This window comes from Calypte anna, chromosome 13, assembly GCF_003957555.1.
Source record: "Calypte anna isolate BGI_N300 chromosome 13, bCalAnn1_v1.p, whole genome shotgun sequence".
In the NCBI taxonomy this organism is placed as follows: Eukaryota; Metazoa; Chordata; class Aves; order Apodiformes; family Trochilidae; genus Calypte; species Calypte anna.
Window position 1 is genome coordinate 13,360,260 of NC_044259.1, and position 20,421 is coordinate 13,380,680.

The 20,421-nt window shown below is 41.0% G+C and overlaps 2 protein-coding genes across 3 annotated transcripts; both read right to left on the bottom strand.

The window, feature by feature from the left end:
- Positions 1–3,061: 3,061 nt before the first annotated feature.
- On the bottom strand, positions 3,062–10,477 carry LOC103539143 (hepatitis A virus cellular receptor 1 homolog). Of its 2 annotated transcripts, XM_030459411.1 has the most exons (8): positions 10,244–10,477; positions 8,566–8,910; positions 7,929–7,979; positions 6,315–6,394; positions 6,018–6,074; positions 4,370–4,484; positions 3,752–3,791; positions 3,062–3,363 (listed from the first exon to the last, which is right to left on the bottom strand). In XM_030459411.1, the coding sequence occupies exons 1-8, from the start codon at positions 10,362–10,364 to the stop codon at positions 3,270–3,272; spliced, it is 903 nt and encodes a 300-aa protein (XP_030315271.1). In that variant the 5' UTR covers positions 10,365–10,477; the 3' UTR covers positions 3,062–3,269. The 2 variants fall into 2 exon arrangements, with proteins under 2 accessions (XP_030315271.1, XP_030315272.1); XM_030459412.1 differs by lacking the exon at positions 7,929–7,979.
- Positions 10,478–12,815: 2,338 nt separating this feature from the next.
- Positions 12,816–14,513, bottom strand: MED7 (mediator complex subunit 7). Its single transcript, XM_008505614.2, has 2 exons — positions 14,322–14,513; positions 12,816–13,785 (listed from the first exon to the last, which is right to left on the bottom strand). Exon 2 carries the CDS (start codon positions 13,764–13,766, stop codon positions 13,074–13,076), a length of 693 nt encoding a protein of 230 aa, XP_008503836.1. The 5' UTR covers positions 13,767–13,785; positions 14,322–14,513; the 3' UTR covers positions 12,816–13,073.
- Between the last annotated feature and the right edge of the window lie 5,908 nt (positions 14,514–20,421).

The window sequence follows — 20,421 nt, forward strand, 5'->3', positions numbered from 1 at the left end:
CTGTGCCCAAAATCCTGGAGACTTTGCCCTGAAATGATGGCAGTTTCTCCTTTGTCTCCCATCACTTACCATCAAGCAGCGACTGCAAGCTGATGCCCAGCTGATGCCAGCACAGGAAGAGGCTGAATCTGACCTAGGGCAAAATTTGGGTCTTTATCCAGCTACCAGTCTCCATGAAGCTTGCCAAAACAGAATGGATGAGTATGTTGCAGGTTACCATTGAAGAAAGATGATGAATGCAACATTTTTCAGCTTTGTTTCTTTAGCAAGACTGGGCTAACTGCAGCAGAGTGCATTCTAACAGGCCATCAAAAATCCAGGTGTGCTGGAAAAAGCCAGAAATAAATCCCTTGTTTTCTGCTTCTCTACTGCTATCTAGTGGCTTCTTGCAGGAAGGAAAGGAAAAGAAGAGAGCTCTCAAAAAACCAGTTTGCAGCTCATTAGCCTTATCACACTCAATGTGCTGCCAGTTTGGGTGCAGCTGGATAATCTCTTATAGGTGAACAGGTTCTAAATGCCACCTGCACATCTCTGGGGCTTATTTTGAAATGCCTTCATCAAGAGCCACTGACATGAATGGAAATAATGAAAAAGCAGAGGGAGCTTCTGCCTGCATGTACCTGTATGCATTATGCTGCATATCCAAGGTGTAGTTCTTGCTCTGCACAACTTCTGTTTATCAAGTAGCTGCAGAGAAGAGAAATTTTAATCAAAAGAACTTAGAATCAAGTAATTTTGGAAGCTCCAAATCTGTCTAGCTCCAATTCCTGTAGAGATTGAGTTATTAAAAGTTGTAGATAGCAAGAATTCCTGAAGATGTTATCTGAGATCTAGTTCAGAGAGATCAGACTTCCTCCAGCTGAAGTCATGGGCCACAGCCCACAGCAGTGACACACTTAGCCAGACAGAAGGAAAGCAAAATCTGCAGTGGGGTCAATAACTTTACTTCAGTACTTGCTACTAAGAGTTAAATACAAAAATACAGTCTTAACACCAGCAGGTTCTTTCTAGTTTTGGTTCCTTCTTACACAAAGAAACATGTGACACACACAAAAAAAGGCAGAGCTGTTTCCTCCATCACTTTTCCTAGATCAGAATCATCTAATATCTGTGCTCCCACACTGCAAATTCACCTTCACATTTTCAACCTCTCAGGCTTGCTGCAACAGCCAGTCCCAAGATAACACACAGTGTAAATGAAAATAAAAAGCACACCTAGGGTGTGTCAACTTAAGGTGACAGACAGGGTCACCTATCCCAACTTGATTTCCATTTCTTCCTTATGCAATAGGATAAGACTTCCTTCCTTCCTGAGTCTTTGCAAGCATGCTCACAACATTTTGCTTCAACCAGTGCATGCTAAGGGCAAAATATTGTGTAACAAATCCATAACAACCTGAAAGGCCATTGTGGAGAGGTTGGAGCTGCTCTCTTCTCCCAGTGATAGAACAAGAGGGAATGGCTTCAAGCTGCAGCAGGGTTTAGACTGGACATCAGGAAATAAATTTTCACAGTGTTCAGACATTGGAATGGGATGCCCAGGGAGGTGGGGAGTCACCATCCCTGGGTGTGTTTAAGGATTGTTTAGATGTGGTGTTGGGGGACGTGGTTTAGGGGAGAACTTTGTAGAGTAGGGATGGGGTTCAACTTGATCATCCCAAGGGGCTTTTCCAACCTGAAAGACACTATGATCTCATGTTAGCCAGGCTTCTTAGGACTCCTGGGGAAAAGCTCTCTCTTCCCAGCCAGCTCAAGGATTCTCATCTCTACCAGTTAGGGGATGGATGGGTAACTGTTCCACTGACCCCAGTTCCCCTTAAAGCACAACCAGACTGTAGCCCCAAGTGTCTCAGCTGTTAACATAAATAGCTACTGATTTTATTACTGCTCCTCTATGCCTCATTGGATAATACAGCTTCTTTACATGACCACCTTGAAAAATAAGGAACTTGATGGCAGAAAATCAGCAGTAAACCTGCAAGTCTTCCCCATGGCAGCAATGTCTGCTTTAGGTATTCATTGTTGTTGCTTCAGGGCACTGATCAGCTTCTCCTGCCTGTAGTATTCTTTCAGGAAGTCCATGGCCTCTGTTTAAAAATGTGTTCTTAAAAACAATTGAATGTTTAATTAGCAGACACATGGCTAGGTCTGTTGCTTAACAACTAATAAAGTGCTGGTTCATCCTCAGGGGGCTGCTTCCATTTATTTATTTTAAATAAAACAAATTCGGTGCTTCAGAGAATAAAAGGACAAAGTCATGTCTAACTGAAGAGGAAAGGCAGTAGGCTGTAGATACTCCCCATTTATGAGCTAAAAACCATCAAACAAGTCCAGCATGAGTTGTTGGTTGTTTTTTTTTATTTAAAGGCTTTATATAAAGGCTTGGTCAGCTTTCAGCAAGTATCTATGTAATGACCATGACTTCTCCATGAGCTAAGAAGAGTAAGAATTTAATTAACTTTACACAGTAGCTATTTTTTGTTCAGTTGTCTTAGAAACTTGGAAGTGAGACCTTCTACCCTGAGAACTTCCCAGGGCATAGGCAGGCCCAAGGAGAGAGCCTCAGAAAAAGTTACATATTTTGCAAAGGGAAACACATTTAGTCATAGTTCTCTGAAAACAAGCAGTGAACATGCTGCACATTGATGTACTAATCCTGTAAGGTCCAAGGACATCCATGAGCAGATGGAGCACCAATAGCTCCTCCAGGTTTAACTGTAGATGGGCAGGAATTAGTACATTGTCTTACTCATCTATTACCAGGACTGGGTTATACCTGACTTTTATGAATTTAACTAAATGTGCTTTGAAATACTAATACCACCAAGTTTTTCCATGTGTCATCTTTGTCATGGCACTTATGAGATAGTTTCTGCCCTCTGATGGCATGGACTCTTTGCAGCTGACAGATAAAAAACACTGTGAAGACAAACTTTTTTTAAAAGTGTGTGGTTTTCCTCTTGTGACTCAATAGCCAGTCTGGGACTTCCTCTTTCTTTCAGAAAAGGAACAGAGAATTTGAACCAGATAATAAATATAATGGTAATGTTCCTTAGGGTTTGTGGATTCGAGAAGTTTCCATTCAAGACAGTAGGGTTTTTGGAACAGGCTGATAAAGTTTTAATTAGAAGTGTAGCTTTTATTTGTTGTATTAGAATGATATCAATAATGCTTCAGTAGTCCAGTCGTGTTTAGCTGCTGAGCCAACAGAACATTTTGCAAACTATTTAATGTCCCAACGATGACAAAGGCAAGCATGCATATAGTCCTTAGTGTATTATATAAATGTTTTCCTCTGCATGGATCTCATCTTCCAAGGCACTATGGTTCCCTGTACCTTCTGACCTCCAAAATGCAATGAAACTGCTCAAAAGAGTAAAAAAAATGCTGTTAAATAAAAACCAGATGACAGAATCATAGAAAAACAGATAGCTAAATCAACCACCTCACTGAAAAAAATATAAAATAAGGAACCAGTTATTTAAAAATGACTAATAATGGATTATTTTTCCACTTATGACACAGCCTACACTTGGAAGTCTTAATGCTTCCTAAAGCAATGAACTGGGAGCTATACACATTTTTGCCTACTATTTAATGAGAAGCAGCATAATTTATGAATTTTTTTCAACGTTTCCCGTTAAAAAAAAAGAAAGTTAAGGTAGGCAGTGGAAGGGTTAAGCATACTGACATCATTTTCCTCCTGCAACCTAGTTTGTCCAATTAACTGAAGTGGAAAGAGAATACTTACTTTGCAGGGTTACCCATCTTCTTCGTATTGTGTAACGATCCTAAGGATTATCCAGAATGAAAGTAGAGAAAATTAGAAAGAAAACAATTTTCTTTAAACCAAACAAGTAAATAAGCAGGTTAAAAACAAAACAAAACAAAACAGTTTAGGAAACTAAATAAGGGAAGTGCAACCATATTTTTTTGCTATAGGAAATCCCCATTATTTCCATGAGATCTAGTGACTTGGTCTGACCAGAACCTCAATGGAGAAAGTGTGGCACATAGAAAAATATTAGATATAGTCAATGTGAAACTGGTGCCTCTGCCATATGGGAGGACTGGGATAACATGGCAACTAAAGAACAAGTAGGAACAAATAAGTGGGGTAGGGGAGATGGGCTTATATCCTGCATCTCTTCACCAGACTGGTTGCTAAAGGGTTTGAGACATAAAATGCCAAGATTCCATTGGCACCTTGCCCTTCTGTGCCCTAGGGGCTAATGAGGAGAGCTGAGCAAGCAACCACAGAGTAAAGCCACCCAGAGACCTTCCTGAAGCAGAAGCCATGTCATCTGCCACAGCTGTGATTAGACATACCTGAGCCATCCTTGAATAATCACTCGTGAAAAGTACTTACTTCTAGTGAGGAACAGAGCCAAAATAAGGATGGCTAGAAGTCCCCCACATAAACCACTCCCAATGTACAGCCAGTTTTCTGAATGCTGCTGACTGGAAAGTGATACAGACATGTTCTGTCAAAGACAAAATAAATGAGTATTAGTGGCAGTAAGAGCAAAAAGCCTATACTGTATCCAAAGGGCATTTGTGTCCTTGCAGAAAAAGTAAACTTGGAGTCTAGTTTGAGATACAGGGCTAGTTTCAAGCAGCATCATTGCAGTGTGAATCATGCTGTTAAACTCTATATTTCTTGAGATAGTGAAAGAACCTGAAGATATGAAAAATCCATTTGTTCAGGTTTAATACTATTTGGTGAATATTTTATTTATTTTTCATGATTCAAATATCTCCAGGTGTCATATTCATACACACACCTTTTGTCAGTTTATTCAGTAGCTTTAAGTAAATATATAAGTAAATATGCATCCTCCTTGCATGAGTCTTTATTCAGGCAAAACTTCTTTCTGAAACCAGCTGGTTAGATATCTAACCTCTCAGTATGAACTCAGGCCTCAGAAGATGCTGGAGTGCAGTGTGGTCCCTGACTTTCAATCTGCACATGTACCACTATGAATGCCCACATCACATACTGCCTTGTAGTACATCGGTCCTGGTTTGGGCCAGGATAAAGGTGATTTTCTGTCTTGTACTTTTGCTTTTAGCTAAGTCTCTTTAAGTAGTTGCACTTGCTGAAATTAACAGCAAGTTTCTCAGACAGTGTGGGCTTCTAGGATTGATAACACTTGATGTTTATAGTTACTGCTAGAGACTGGTGTGCAGAGCCAAGGACACTGCTCAGCTCTGAGGAAAACATTTTACCGTCCAGAAGGATAAAGAGGTCCCACCTGAGCCCTCCTTTGGGGAGGAACAGACAAGATAGATGCCAGCATTGACCAAACAGAGTATTCCATCCCATATACGTCACACTCAGTATAAATTTGAGGGATCACGAGGGCCAAGCCGTATTTCTGGATTTCCTGCTTCCCTGCTTCCCTTCCTTCACCTGGCATCCTGGAAGGATCCCGTCCATTCGTCTGCCTGTGGTCCTGATCCGTGCCAGCCCATATCTGTGTGTTCCTGCCTCCAGCTCCTGACTGCTGCTGACTCCAGGAGTCCAGCCTGGACTTTCCCAGGGCTGCCCTGCAGCCTCAGTGGTGACGTGAGAGTTATTTGGGAAAAGGGGGAGGAATGTGGTATCCATTTTCCTGTATATTTGTATATATTTAGCAATCTTTCCTATTTATCATTACTGTTTCATTAAAGTTGTGTAGTTTAGTTTCCAACCCATAAGTCTCTCTCCCTTATTCTCTCTCCTTTCTTTATCAAGGAGAGAGAGATTAATAGAGAGCGTCTGTTATCCGGTTTGATTGCCGGGACAGTGTTAAACCGTGACAACATCACAGCAGGCCTTCCCAAAGGCCAGCTTAGCTGTCTTCTGTTTCTGATAAAATCTGGAACAGAAATCTGGATAAAAATCTGTCACCCTGCAGTATGTGCAGCAGGACTCAGCAGGACAAGCACAGAGCTGCTGTTTGAACCCCACTGCATAGGGACTGCAGGTCTGTTGTGCTGGTCCCATTTCCACTCTTCCCCATACCCTGCCATACCTGCAGGTTTGAGGTTACATCCAAGCAATCTGAGGTGCTTGAGCAGGGACCAGAGGTCTGAAAAGCAATATAGATGTTGCTAAAGCTCTTCCTGCATTAATAGGAAATAGTTCATGCATGCAGTTTTTTCCCCCCTTTAATAAGCACATAAGCATTCTTTCAAAAGCACTAAACACAGATTACAAAAAAAAATTCTTTTGCAGCCAATCTAAAACAGTTCAATTGAACTGTAGGAATGACCCACTAACCTCTTCTGTCTATCCAGTTTGTCTAGATATGCACAACAGAGATGCTTACAGTACGAGGAGCTTCTGAAGCAGAAATCAATGGCCATGTTCTTGTGATGGTAAAGGTTGAATTGCTGGTGCTCCCAGGAGCTGAGCAAAAGCAAGACAAATACATCACTTGTACAGAGAACCATTCTTCCTTGACAGAGAGGAATTTATACTACTGGCTTGGGACCACTGAACTGAAGTATCAGTTAGGAGTCTCAGGTCTGCATATCATAAAGAGGTCGATGCCTTCAGAAGGCAGCACAAAACTCTGAATATTGGAGCCTCTGCTGCTGTTTTCAGAGCTTTGAATTCCCTCCAGGAAACACTTAGCTCTCCGTTATCTCAGAGGGCCTAGAAGGAAGCAGGTACCAAGGTAGGCATCTAGTTTTGGAGCCAAGAAGAGGCAAGGGATGCCTAAAATAAACTTAGGTTTTCTGATGAAATTTGATCAAGGCTGGATCAGAGCCTTGAAAGAGCAAGTGGTGCAGAGCTGGAAAAAGTAAGTGGTACTTCAAACAGACAACTATATAATAAACAGACTGACCAAGGTTTGATATGTTTGTATAAGGACCTACAGCATGTTTTGAGGTAATTTCCCAGAGCAAAGCTGTTTGCAATATTGCAATTCAGAGATACAAATTCATGCCTCCTGTATCATTTATCTCAGTTTCTCAATGTGTTGCCAGAGGATATACAACCCTTCTGAAAACAAGATCTTTTCACATCATGACAAGCCCACCTGGGTCCTCTGATGTTTCAAATTTCTACCCTTATTCCAGAAGCTTTATTTTGTTGAGGTCAGCATCATCTACCTCACTGTTGACTTTCACAAGAAATTCTGGAGTATTCCCACATCAGGGCCACATGGGCACCTGCCTTTTCCAGTCTCCCTCTCTGTGACCATACACATACTAACTTCTATTTTGAAAACAAAATAATTGTCCCACCAACAACTCAGGAATATGTCACAGGGTTAATAAATCTGTGAGTTCTAAGACTGGGAGCTATGTTATTTGCAATTAGAATAGAAACAGTTTGAGAAAGTTTTCACTTCTTCTTTCACTTCTTTCAAAAAGGAAATGCAACTGCTGTAATAATTTAGAGTTGCTTAGCTGGAAACTCTGAGGTGGAGGGTTATTATACTATGAGATCTCTTACTGGAAATTAAAGCTATCTGTTTCGGAATTAAAAAGATGCAGCTGAGGGGGTAGACAACAGAAAGAAGTCTATAAACTTATGACCGAAACGGAGAAACAGAGTGAGAAGCAGCCATTCACTGTTGCACTACAATCATAGTTTCACATTATTATATATGCATAGGCTACAGAGAATGTGGGCAACCTCCAAGACACATATTATAGAACCCTTTAGGGCTGTATCACAAAATTACCACCTATTTCTACAATCCTCCTTAATCATCTGATGTCTATCAACACATGTACCTTTTCCCTCTCTTGGACTCTATATAATGTCAGGCAGAATTTATATATAAATTCTGATCTCTGGTTCTGTGGTAATGTTTAGTAAATTTTATCCAGAACATTTCTATCATCTGTAATTTTGTTTTCTTGCTATGATCCCCGTTTGCACTATAGCTTATATATGTTACTGAGATTAATACTTAAATAAAAGTTACCTGAGGTCTGTTCAGAGGTGTAAGTGTGAGGACTTGCAGTAGAGATCCTAGCTGATGTTAAAACAAAACCAGCATACATTATAATTAACCTTAGCATGCATTCATGTAGAGAAAAAAGAGAAAATATTTCTATTAAAAAATATTTGCTAGCACCAGCTGCACATCTGTCAGCCACTTGTTCCATATATTACTATGCGTTTTACAAACTTGAGAAAAACTAAAAATCAAAGTAAGCTGATTAAGAAATTGTCTATACTTGTTTTGTGCTCCTGGGCTTTACAAGCAGAGAAATGAATCACTGTTTTCTAGAAAAGTGCACAAGAATAATACTTTGGATGAACTGAATACCCAAGTTGCCCTTTCTCTTAAATTCTTCAAGTAGTGCTTCCAGCAAAACTCAGTAGTGCTATGCAACTTGTAACACAGCCCCATATCCTGTTTTTAATTGCCGTGAGTGTGCTAGGGCTACAACACCAAGCAAGGCTTCCTGTAAACATCAGAATAGCAGATCTGCAAAGTTCTGAAGATCGGTCTTACAGATAATTATAGAAACAATTTCTACCACAAGCTTTGAATCCAGCCTCAACAGCAGATTTACCACAATAGTACTGACACAAGAGAGTACCTCTGCACTCACCTTTCTCTATGACAACCTTGTGATTACTTGTCTGATCATTGAACCACCCCCAGATCTCCACACGGCAGCAGTAAATCCCGCTGTCTGCTTCCTGGGCATTCAGGATCGTGAGGGACACGTCACCCCTCAGCAGGTCCCCTTTCAACATATACCTGCTGTTGTGCTGCTCTGTCACCTTCCAGCCATCTGTCCAGAGAATGGTCTGATCACATTTAGAAACAGGGCAGCTGCCACAACCCCAGCACATTGATGTGATGTCTTGTTTAAGCTTAACACTGTAAGAGCATGGCACAGTGATATTCTGACCAACCTCTCCCTTCACATGGGATCCCAAAACAGTGGGGCCTGTGGACAAAAAGACAAATGAAGTTGCTGAATGGTGTACCCCAGAAGAAGCTTCTCATGCCTCTTGAATGCCCCAGTATCTCCCTTCTCACAAACACCACCAGACATTGCTGGATTGGGTTTTCCATTAATAGAGTGCAATCCCACCAGGACTGATGCAGTGAAGGAGAATGATCAGACCAGTGATTTCTTCAGAATGTGTCTCTACCCAGAGAAAGAAGAAACACACTTTTTACATACAGCCTCTGCTGAGAGGCAGAGATAAACTGAGAGCAGAATTGGTACCTGCAGAGCTCTGTGGCTTCTCTTTAGCCAGATCCAATCTGCTAATTCTTTTATTTTTTATTCCTTAGTTAAGATTTAATCTGAGCCAAACACAGAGGAGCAGCAAGACATTATGGGAAACTCTTTCTCCCTTTTCATTAAAAGCTACTAAAAAGTTTTTAACAGAATGATGACTACTCAACACATTTCCTTTTTTCTTGTGTAAGGATAGATTTCACCTGTCCCCATCAGAAGAGATTTTTCAGAGCTTTTCTAATAAATTTTATACTCTTGCTTTTCCCACAGTTTTATTTCCTTCCCTCATTGTTATGTAGTTTCTAACTTGTTTGATTCCTGTTAAAGGTAATCTTTCACACTTCCAGAAGGCTTTGTCACATTATTCATGACCTAGCAGCCAGTAACACATTTGTCACAGTGAGATGGTTTCTTTTTCTCTGTTCTCATTCTGGTGAATATTCCCTTTAGGAGGGTTTTAATAAAAATCATGCTAAGTGTAAGCCAAAATAATTTGTGCTTTGGTCATCCAGACATACCCATCTGTAACCACCTTCTTTTAAAGGGTTTCACAGTGGGGCTCCTGAGGTGCATGTTCTGCCTCTTTGTACTTCAAAGAAAACTGTTTGCCATATACTTAACACTACACATTTCTTACCAAATTCAGTAACATGTATAAATACTTCATGTATAAATACTTCACATCACATGTATAAATACTTCAATCTCTCTGAAACAAATAACAGCTAACAAATTATCTCTATTTAAAGTCTGCTCAGATCATTCACTAATTAAGCAAGCTGACAGCCCAAGAGGCAGTCTCTTTTAAACATCATACCCTAGATATTGTTTTGTTTTACCAAGGAATTAGCCCACAAGGCAACTATTGAGCCACTGTGATAAAGTTCTATTCATAAAATAAAACTGCAGTTCCTGTGCCATGTGGCAACTCTTTCCCTTGTAACAAAAATAACTCTCTTCCTAGTCCTCAGAAACAGTGATGCATTTTACCATCATACACCTCCAACCATACATTTATGCCCACTTAAGTTACCTGTACACAAGAGCAGAAGAATCCATTTCATGGAGAAATAAGATGACATTGTATATGAGGATGAGCAGCAACACTCCTGGTCACCCTTGGGGCCACCACATTCAATAAAACTTTTCTTCATTAACTTCTGGTTTTACTCCTTAGTACGTCATCTTCAGACACAGCCCAGAATATCCTTTAGTCCAGCCCAGACTGCTTTTCCTGTAGTTATTCTGCTAATCTCTAACACTACCAGGCTGCTCGTAGTGTGCACAGTTCATAGTCTTGATGACTATGGTTTGACTAAGAGGATAAAATACTTCACAGCACTTCAGAAGTCTACTTCTCATTTTTTTTCCATATCTGCTTGATTACAGAAAATGAAAACCAATGTCAGCACAACTGAGCTGACAAAACTATATGCAAACCATTGCCCTGTACTGTTTCCCACACTTTTTTTTGCCATACTAGGTAGAATTTTTGTAGATTGCATAGGATATGTAACCAGAAGTGGAAAAAAAAGAAAGGACTTGGCAAACTTAGATTCCTAAAAGAACTAATCAAGAATTTAATCAAAAGTTTCTGGCTCTAATACTTAGAAACAACTCAGAGAATCTTTAGGCAAATGCCATTTTCTTTGTAGGTTATAACTTGGTAGTATTGGAAAGTTGCCCACTATTACACAATTGTAGTCTAATAGAGTTGTAGTCTTCCATCAAGTGACTCCTAAGAATTCTGTCTACATCTGAGCTTTTGCAAAATAAAGGAACACACATAATATTAGTTACTTTAGAAGTAGTGTGGAAATTACACTGTCCCTTCACTCTTCTTGAGGACATCGTATCTTTTCATATTGTTCAGACTAGAACTGCAGCTGTGACCAAGCATATTTGATTTAGGGCCAACAAGCATTCTTTGTTTCAGTTAATTTTTTATTATTATTATTTATTTATTGCATTGAACTCACCCCCACCATCCAACAGCTAAGGGATTTTATCTATTTAACCAGAGAACACCAGAATTATCAAATGAAACAGACATGGCCTAATAAACCACAACAAAAAATAGTTTGTACCAGTTCCCTCACCCATGAAATTTACCTGGCTTCTAGCTGCTCTACATACTTCAGAAAAAACACATACTGTGGTGTTACATGGCAAAAAGATGGAAATAAGATTTCTTTAACAGGAGGGGCAGGGTAAAGAAGCCAGTTCACTGTAAAATTCCTCTTTTGCTATAGGGGGGTTGATCCAATACAAAAAGCCAGCAGTGTGCCCAGGTGGCCAAGAAAGCCAATGGCATCCTGGCCTGTATCCGGAACAGCATTGCCAGCAGGTCCAAGGAAGTGATTCTGCCCCTGTACTCAGCCCTGGTGAGGCCACACCTTGAGTACTGTGTCCAGTTCTGGGCCCCCCAGTTCAGGAAGGATATCGAGGTCCTGGAGCAGGTCCAAAGGAGGGCAACCAGGCTGGTGAAGGGACTCGAGCATAGACCCTACGAGGAGAGGCTGAGAGAACTGGGGTTGTTCAGCCTAAAGAAGAGGCGGCTCAGGGGAGACCTCATCGCTCTCTACAACTACCTGAAAGGAGGGTGTAGCCAGGTGGGGGTTGGGCTCTTTTACCAAATGACTTTCAACAAGACAAGAGGGCATGGACTTAAGTTGTGCCAGGGGAAGTTTAGGTTAGATATTAGAAAGAATTTCTTTACGGAAAGAGTGATCCGTCATTGGAATGGGCTGCCCACTGAAGTGGTGGATTCTCCGTCCCTGGAGATATTTAAAAAAAGACTGGATGTGGCACTCAGTGCCATGGTCTAGCAACCGCAACGGTGATTCAAGGGTTGGACTCGATGATCTCTGAGGTCCCTTCCAACCCAGCCAATTCTCTGATTCTATGATTCTATGAAATGTTCTTTAAACATTCTTTATAATGGCCGCTACTTGATGGAGTACTTGGAGAATCTCTCAAACATAAAAGTTCTCAAAAGGCAGAATGGTTAATTGTCCAGTGAGACCCTTCTTGAGAAAATGGTTCAGCTGTGCACAAAGCCCACCTAAAAGGCAAATACAAAATATCTGCACTGCAAAATTATTCACTTCATGCAGATATATTAACTATGCAGGAAACAGAAGTTAGTCTAAGCACCTACGTGTTAAAAAAAAAAAAAGTGGTGTTTTTATAAGCTCAAGACTGATTATGACTTACATCCAAGAAAATTAAAATCAAATCAAATCAATTTTAATTCATTTAGTAGCTGAGATCCCTGACAGTGTCTCTGTAAGGCAAGTTACAACACATTACATCCCTGTAATTACATTACATCCACATTCCTTGTAATAAAGGAATGCTTATGTTTATTTTAGGAGTTAATAGTATTACAAAACTAGAAAGGAATGAATTTTGCAGACTTGACACTAACTTTAATATTGAATTACACATTCTTGAAAGGATACACTGAAATGCTACTAGCACCTACTTGAAATGGAGGAACGTCAACCACAATTCCTCCTAGTCAAATCCCTTCCTTTCTTCCACTGTATAACACTTTTTAAAAAAATCATACTGAAAAATGCAAAAGTGACAGAGGAAAATACAACAGAAAAACTACTTTTAATCTGTGGCTACCACCTCACATTGCACACTTAACAAAAAGCACACTTTTATTTCTATCAATAAACACAGAACTCAAAACATGTTAAACATTTTCATCTGCCCAGCCATTCACAACTTCCAACAGCTACATATAAAAACACTTCGTCTGCTTGTATAACAAGGAAACAAAACAGAACATACACCCTAAAATCCATTCTGCCTCTCACTGTGGTGAGCTAATGAAAAAAAAAGTGTTTTCTTCATGTCATTTCATCAATAATGCTACACATAGCTGCATCTTTGTCTAAGACCTGATCTCTGTTGCTACTGGAACGCTCTCTCTGCTTTTCGCTCTGCCCTATACAGTTGCTACCATCATCAGTATCCATTGCTTCCACTTTCACTCTCAATCCCCCTTCTGAATGAGGCAGATCATCAGGCAAGGATGCCAAGCAGTTCTGAATCATCTCTACAACTCGCTCCAAGTGCTTCTGAAATCGTTCTGCTGTTTCCAAACGCTGACGTTTCTGCACCTCCATCATGACCCTCAGAGTCTCCCTCGCTTGATGAGGGCGATACTCATTTATAAGATGGTGGACATGAACAAAAAGCAGTTTCAAGTCTTCCAGTTTCTCCTCTCGCTTTATACTGCCTGGACTCCTTATCAAAATATCCAAGAGGTCCAAAAAGTTGACCAGGATAGACATATTCAGTTTTCTCAATTCCTTCTTGTGATCAAACTGCATTGGATGTAACCGTTCAATACCCTGGCTCTCCAAGGGGCGAATGATCAGATCATCACACTGAAACTGATTACCAAACATCATGTAGCTGTCTTTCACGGGGGGAGGTGGCTTCGGTGCCAGGCCTTTACGAATATTTTCATCCGTATATTCTTTTATATATTGCATTGGGGGTGGAGGAAGGGCACTCACTTGCTGAGGCTCACCCATTCTTGCCAGATGAAAATACCTAGGGAATGTCCCAAGAAATAGATGTTAAACAATTTGTGTGACAACTTCATCATATCAGTAGAAAGAAAGGTAATATTAAAGAGCTGACTCTGAGAAAATGAGCCAGAAGAAAGTCACCTCGATGTGTAGAATACAGGAAACTTCTGAATAAATCCGTGTTCGTTTTTCACTAGGCTATGACTTTAGCAGGAGTAGCTCCACTAGAATCACATTAAGCACTCACTTCTCAGACCATGAAGGACCAGTCTGTAAAGAGAGCAGCCACAAGGAGACTGCGGAAACCCCTTCCATCACCGAGGCCGGGCCCATGAACCCCACGCCCCGCCGGAGCGGAGACCGCGCAGCTAAGCGGCAACGGCGGCCTGCTCCGAACCAGGCCCGGCAGAACCAAGCCGAACTCCAGGAAGGCCTCTAGGAAAAGGCTCGCCAGGCCACTGCTGAAGACAAAAGAACCGAGGGCACGCTGCAGCGGGACCCGGGAAATGGGACAGCCCCGCTGGAAGCCTGGGACCACGGGACGCCGCCAGTCCTTACCTGCCCGCCGAGCTCCTTCCGCGCTACCGCTGCCACCCGGCTTCCGGCCAGAGGCAGCTTCGCTTCTCTTCTCTTCCCCTCCGTTGGGTCTCCGGCCTCGGGTCCACAGCTCCTGATTGGGCTTCCCGAACGCCGGTCAGAATTTTGCTCCACTGACTGCGGGGATCGCTGGGGAGGCGGTGCCGAGCGGGGCGGTACCGAGCGGGGCGGTACCGAGCGGGGCGGTGCCGAGCGGGGCGGTGCCGAGCAGGGCGGTACCGAGCGGGGCGGTGCCGTGGTCACGGAACGGAGGCGTTACAAGTGGCAAGCGTTTGCATCGTTCGTTCAGCTGAACCCAGCGGACTTGACCAAATAAAGGCTGTAACGAGCGGCTGGGTTCTGTTGGTTTTCTTTCGGTTTTGGGAGGAGTTGAAGGAAAATCTGTGGCTTTTTTTTTTCCCCATTTTGTAGTGGGGAGCTGGGTTTGCTGGCGTCACCTCTGCCAAGGTTTCTCCCTGAAATGGCCAAAAGATTCGTGCATTTTTGTCCCGTTTTCTCTCCTCCTCAGCAGGTGGCAGCAAGGGCCTTTGCTTGACAGGGACTCCACCTCTGCACATTTTACAGTTAGGTTTCAAGATTGCTCATATCACCGAAGAAACCGTTTTGATCGAATGATAATTGCTTTGGATCCTGTTAGTTATTTATAAAACGCTGAAAAGAAAGTCCAGAAGAGTTAAGTTCCTTTACCTAGAAAACCAGCAAAAAATTACAGCTCACATCTTCTTAATATATGAATATATATACTTAAATATTCCAAACCAAGCAACACTCTACAACTGGCAATAAGTGCAACCCTAGCTGCCAAATAAGCTGATCTATTTTCATTTGTAAGCAACGTATATTTGGGGGAGGAAATTACCCCCTTTGAGACTTTTATTCTCAGATGATATAGCAAGTGTCTGTCACTTTGCTGAAGAAGTCTCTCCCAATATAAAGTTCAAGACCCTTCTGTAACAGTGCTGTGCAGTATTTACACACTTTATGTGATGTTGCTGTTAGTTACTAAGTTGTTTCTTAGTCTTAGATCCCTTCATTACCTTACTTAGTCTGAGTTAAAGGTTCTTCCTTTCCTCTGTATTCACATAGGTTGATGTAATGAGTGTGTCAATATGATTTAGTATTTATCCACATATATGTATATATAGATATGGCCTATGTCATGTTTTCAAATATAGGCTCATTTTTTTTTTAAGTAATTAGGCCTCAATTTATGCATATTTTCCAAAGGAGGGTATTCTTGCCATTTGGTAATGACTTACAATTTTAGGGAAAACTGACAGTAAATTGGTCTGGGCTCAATCTGTATTTGTCAATAGTTTCTAGACTGCCAGATCTCATGCCATCTGATATCTGAAGTGATACCTTCACATTTTCTGCCCTTGATGCCAATACTTCTATTTAAAGAGTGAGACAAAGGTCTTTACATTAAGGATTTTCTGGTGCCTCAAGATTCATCTAGTGTTCTTTTCACAAACACATCCATATTGCCTGGAATGTCACTACTGTGAATGGATTGCTCAGACCCAGGAGGTTGGGTACAGAAAGCTCTTATTCATTGTGCAGAAATATCCTGGCTGGCAGCTGTGATGGGCAACACACTGCAACAGGAACACAACAGGGTAAGGTGGTTTGCACATGTTGTGTGCAGTTCTTAGCATTTCAGTAATGGACCTGGGCTAACCAACCCTTTGAAACACAGCCCTACCATGACTATGGAACTTATGATCTCCGTAGAGCGAAAAACTGATTTGGGTGTAGGCATTGAACTGGGACTCTAGTAGTCTCCCATGCCAAGGCTTGCTCTTTGATATGAAACAGCCATTCAGGCTCCCCAGATCAACCCACAACATCCATTGGGATCAGCAGGAATGTTTAAAGGACCTTTAATATTATTTCCTAAAAATCAAGATACTTGACCATATTGCTTCTTTTATCAGCTGGTGATCTTGTCAGCTAAGAATTAAAAGGACTTAAAATTACTTTAAAATGTAAATTCTAAAAATTTAAGATTACTTTTTAAAAGGCCATATAGTGATAGAAGGCCAGGTTGGATGGGGCTTTGAGCAGCTGATTCTAGTGGGAGCTGTCCCTGCCCATGGCAGGAGGATGGAAGAAGGTGATTTTTTAAGGCCCTTTCCAACCCAAACCATTCTATGAACAGGAATAAAAAGCATTGCCTTCAGAGATGCACAAGAATAAGCATGTGGGAAGAGGTACTGACACTTTGGTTTTATTGGACTTTCCAAACTTTGGTTTCACAATATTTTAACAGCAGCTGAGCTGCATTCTCTACTGCCTTGCACTCAGTGAACTGCACATTAAGGATGTTAAATCAAGAAGTAGTAGACAGTGGGGCACCAAGCACTTATTTTTAACATGATCTCTGTGGTCTTCCTGAGTCATTTTCCCACTCTGTATGTAGTGGCCAAGACAGAGGCAATATAATGTCAACTAGTGAAAGAAGAAAAAAGGGTTTCAGTCCTGTTCTTGGTAGCATGGCTGATTCTCAGAAGACTCATGGATTCCAGCGTATTTTTCTCTACAGTGTTTCCAAATGAGAAATAAAGAATGATGATGCACAGTACTATACAATGATCATGCACAGTACCCTACAATTTGCTTATTGCTGCATTTCAGCTGTTTTCTGAAATAATGATGTCAGTACGAGCTACCACAGATAATACAGTACAATTCCTACAGCATCTCCAGATTATGGGGATGAACTTGGACACCAGCAGATGGTGATTCAGTACAATCATATTCTTCACCTCAAAACACATCTCAATTTACTGCTTTAGTTAAGTTTATCTTGTTTTCCTTCATAACTGATTTAAGGCAAATTGGCATGGCTCATTATCAGGCATTCCAGTTCTGTTAGTGCAGCAGCAGTGTGTACAGTGTGTGCCACTGTAGTATGTTATTTTAGCACAGTTTGAATCCAAGCATTGTACAAGCACAGTAAATACAAACCCCATTTTCATGTGTGGTCTTAGAACAGCTCTGCTCTCTTCTGTGCTAGAAGGTATTTCTTCCAGTTTTTATTGCTACTGTACTCTAAATAGTAAACAAAAGTGTGTGGTTTTTTCCCCATGTTGACTGAAAAATAACACTAAAATCAAACTCTAAAATCAGTCTCATTGGGCTTAGGCTGAGTGTTACAACCTAGTTAAGCAGCAAGCCCTGGAATTTTCTTTTTTGGTGATTATAGAGTTTGTTGCAGGATATGCCAGGGAGGAGGGTATGAAAAAAAGAGCCTGTTTGGTGTGAAGGGGACTTAAGCAACCTTTATGTCTCCATCTGCTGAGGTTAATTCTCATCTCTTTGTCTCCTGCTGTGGCTTTGGGAATTAATGAATTTGTAGCATAAGCGATGTGCTGCCTTTTCTTCCTGACTCCTCAGACTAAAATATCAGCTGCAGCCTTTTGGTGCACTTACTAACGTAGGAATGAAGTTTAATGTTCCCGTCACATAAAAATTGGGGCATGCCAGTCTGCAGTACACGTGACACTCAATCTGTGTCTTGCTATGCTGGCCATTAACAGATTCAAACAGCTTCAAATCTCAGCATGGACCTTGCATGGTTATTTGGCAAGGAAACAGATATCTCACTGCTGGTTAATAAATTGACATGGCTCAAAGGGCACATTCTGATAGAATCAGCCAGCACTCTTTACTATGCTTATAGCCATAATGTTGTGTCTGGAAGCAGTGCCCCTACCTGATTATTAAGCCAGGCATTAATTTGGGGTCTTTACTTGGACATGCACCTTTGATAACTTCCTATTCTACCTTGTAAATGAACATGCCTCAAAAAAAACCTGTCTGCATGGCATGAAGAAGTAATCCCTACCCAACCATCAGCAACCTAGGTAACTGCAAACATGTCATATTTCCAGAATAAACTGCAGAATTTGCAGCACTTCAGTTTGGCCAGCAGTGTAAGTCATGCCTTTTTCTCCAGGAGAAAACAGTAATGGGCAGGAACCACCACAGGCAGCCACTAATAAAGGGAGCTGGAATGAATTCCCAGTTTGGTTATAAGCTGAACAGCTGAGCAATGGATTATTTTTACCTTCATCATGGCAGTCTATCCCAACCCTGTGCAAGTTCACCAGTGTGTTCTCTGTGATACTCCCAGCATCAGTGAGCCTGCGAGTGATTCATTTCAGGCATTCAGATGACAGATAATTCCCTACATGCTCCTAGCAGTTGCTCAGAACAAGGCATCTGCTTTCCCAAGGCTCCCAACCAGTTCACAGGAGGATCTTGCTCTGGTTCTACAAGAGCAGCTCGTTTGGTCACTGGGAGCAGTGTGTGCCTGTTCAAAGGTACAGCTGTATGTACCTGGATGCATTTGGCTCAGCAAGTCCAAGCTAATTCTTCTCTTTCTCTTCAGCTTTCTGCCTTGTTCTTTGAGTCTACTGGAGAGATGCTTTTTGGGGTGAGAATGAGCTGCCAAAGAAGCAAGACAGCTGAGTAACCAAAGTTTCTCACACTTTACAAAAACTGAGTAGCAAAATGAGTTGAATTCTGGAAGCTTGGAAGCTGAATGATAATAATTGTATTGAACAGCTGATGAAAAGGAAGAGCTGGCACCCAGGCAGTAAACCTGGCCCAAATATTACTCATGCTATCAGTATACAGGTATTTTTTTTTGAGAGTGAAGATACAGTTGCAGCCTTCTGGCCTATTTTTTTTTTTAAATAAGCAGAAACTATATTTAACTTTATAAAATTGTCTACCACCTTCAGGACATTAGTGTTGGTATCAGGGCAGGATGTGCGGGTGGGGAGGTTTCCACAGTCTGCAGTAATAAAAGTGTGAACTGAATAATCTGTGTAAATCCCCCAAGAAAAACTCCAAGCCAGCCCCTAAAATAACATTTTTTCAGAGCAGAAATAGAGCAGTTTGCAGAAGGTAGCAAGAGAAGAACAAAAGTCAATAAAAGAAGAAAAAAAAAAAAGCTCAGTGAGTCTGCAGTTGTAATCTTAATTTGCTCAGCACTGAGGAGTATTTAGTGTATACAGCAGATCAAACTTAAATCATGAAACATGTAAAATATTTCAGATTTTTTTTATATGGCTGGGAAAGGATCAAAGGCTCCATGGTAGCAGGCCTTCTAATAGCCATTAGCCAGAGAAGATTTAGGATACCTAAAAAATTCATCAGGTTTTGTCTCCTTGTCTTAAGGGATAAACTTACAGTAGTTTTAAGGTAATTAGGACAGTTATATTAAATTATTCTCTATTACGAATGCAGACTTTCTGTATCAAAATCCTTGAAAAAAAGGCTCTTTAATTTACATGTAGAGCTCTAAGACTTCTCCTCACACATTCTAGCTTTGCAGCCAACTCAGTCCTTGAAAAGTGGTGTATTTTTACCTACCTGTATATATATATATATATTCAAACTGGCAAATTCTCAAGCATGAGGGAAGTGATATACATGCAAAAGTGATCCTGTATTTTAGAGGTGTAAGCATCTAAACAAGGTCAGGAAATATCTGAATAGCTGCTGTTTACAAAGAACACAATTTTAGAAAACTCACAGCAGACTCTGATTTCTTTATGTATATATATTGCATGCATTTGGAAATTTGGCTGGAGTATTGGTCCTGGTCTACAAATAGATTTGAAATCCCCCTTGGCAGCAGTGATGCTTTTTCAGGACATCACAGACTTGTTTCATCTTTCTTGTTCAACCACAGTACTTCCTTGGAACTCAGTCACTCTGCCAAGAAATGAAGCAGCTTCACTAGACTTTTGCACAACAAATATTTCATTTTATACTGCACTGTGTCTTTGGCAAGACCATCACACAGAGACAGATGAACTGCAGCTTTTGTTTCTCCTTGTTTCTGATCCATGATACTACATTGACTTGAACGAATTGTCCTACAGATCTGTTTGTCAAGTGCTATCTGTAAATTGTATTTTAATGGCAAATGCAGGTTCTCAATTGCACAGATCAATAAGGATCATTTGATGATCTCTGGAACATGCTACTGGAACAAAGTAACAAAAAAAAAAAAAAGGAAGGAACATGCCACCTCTTTTTTGGC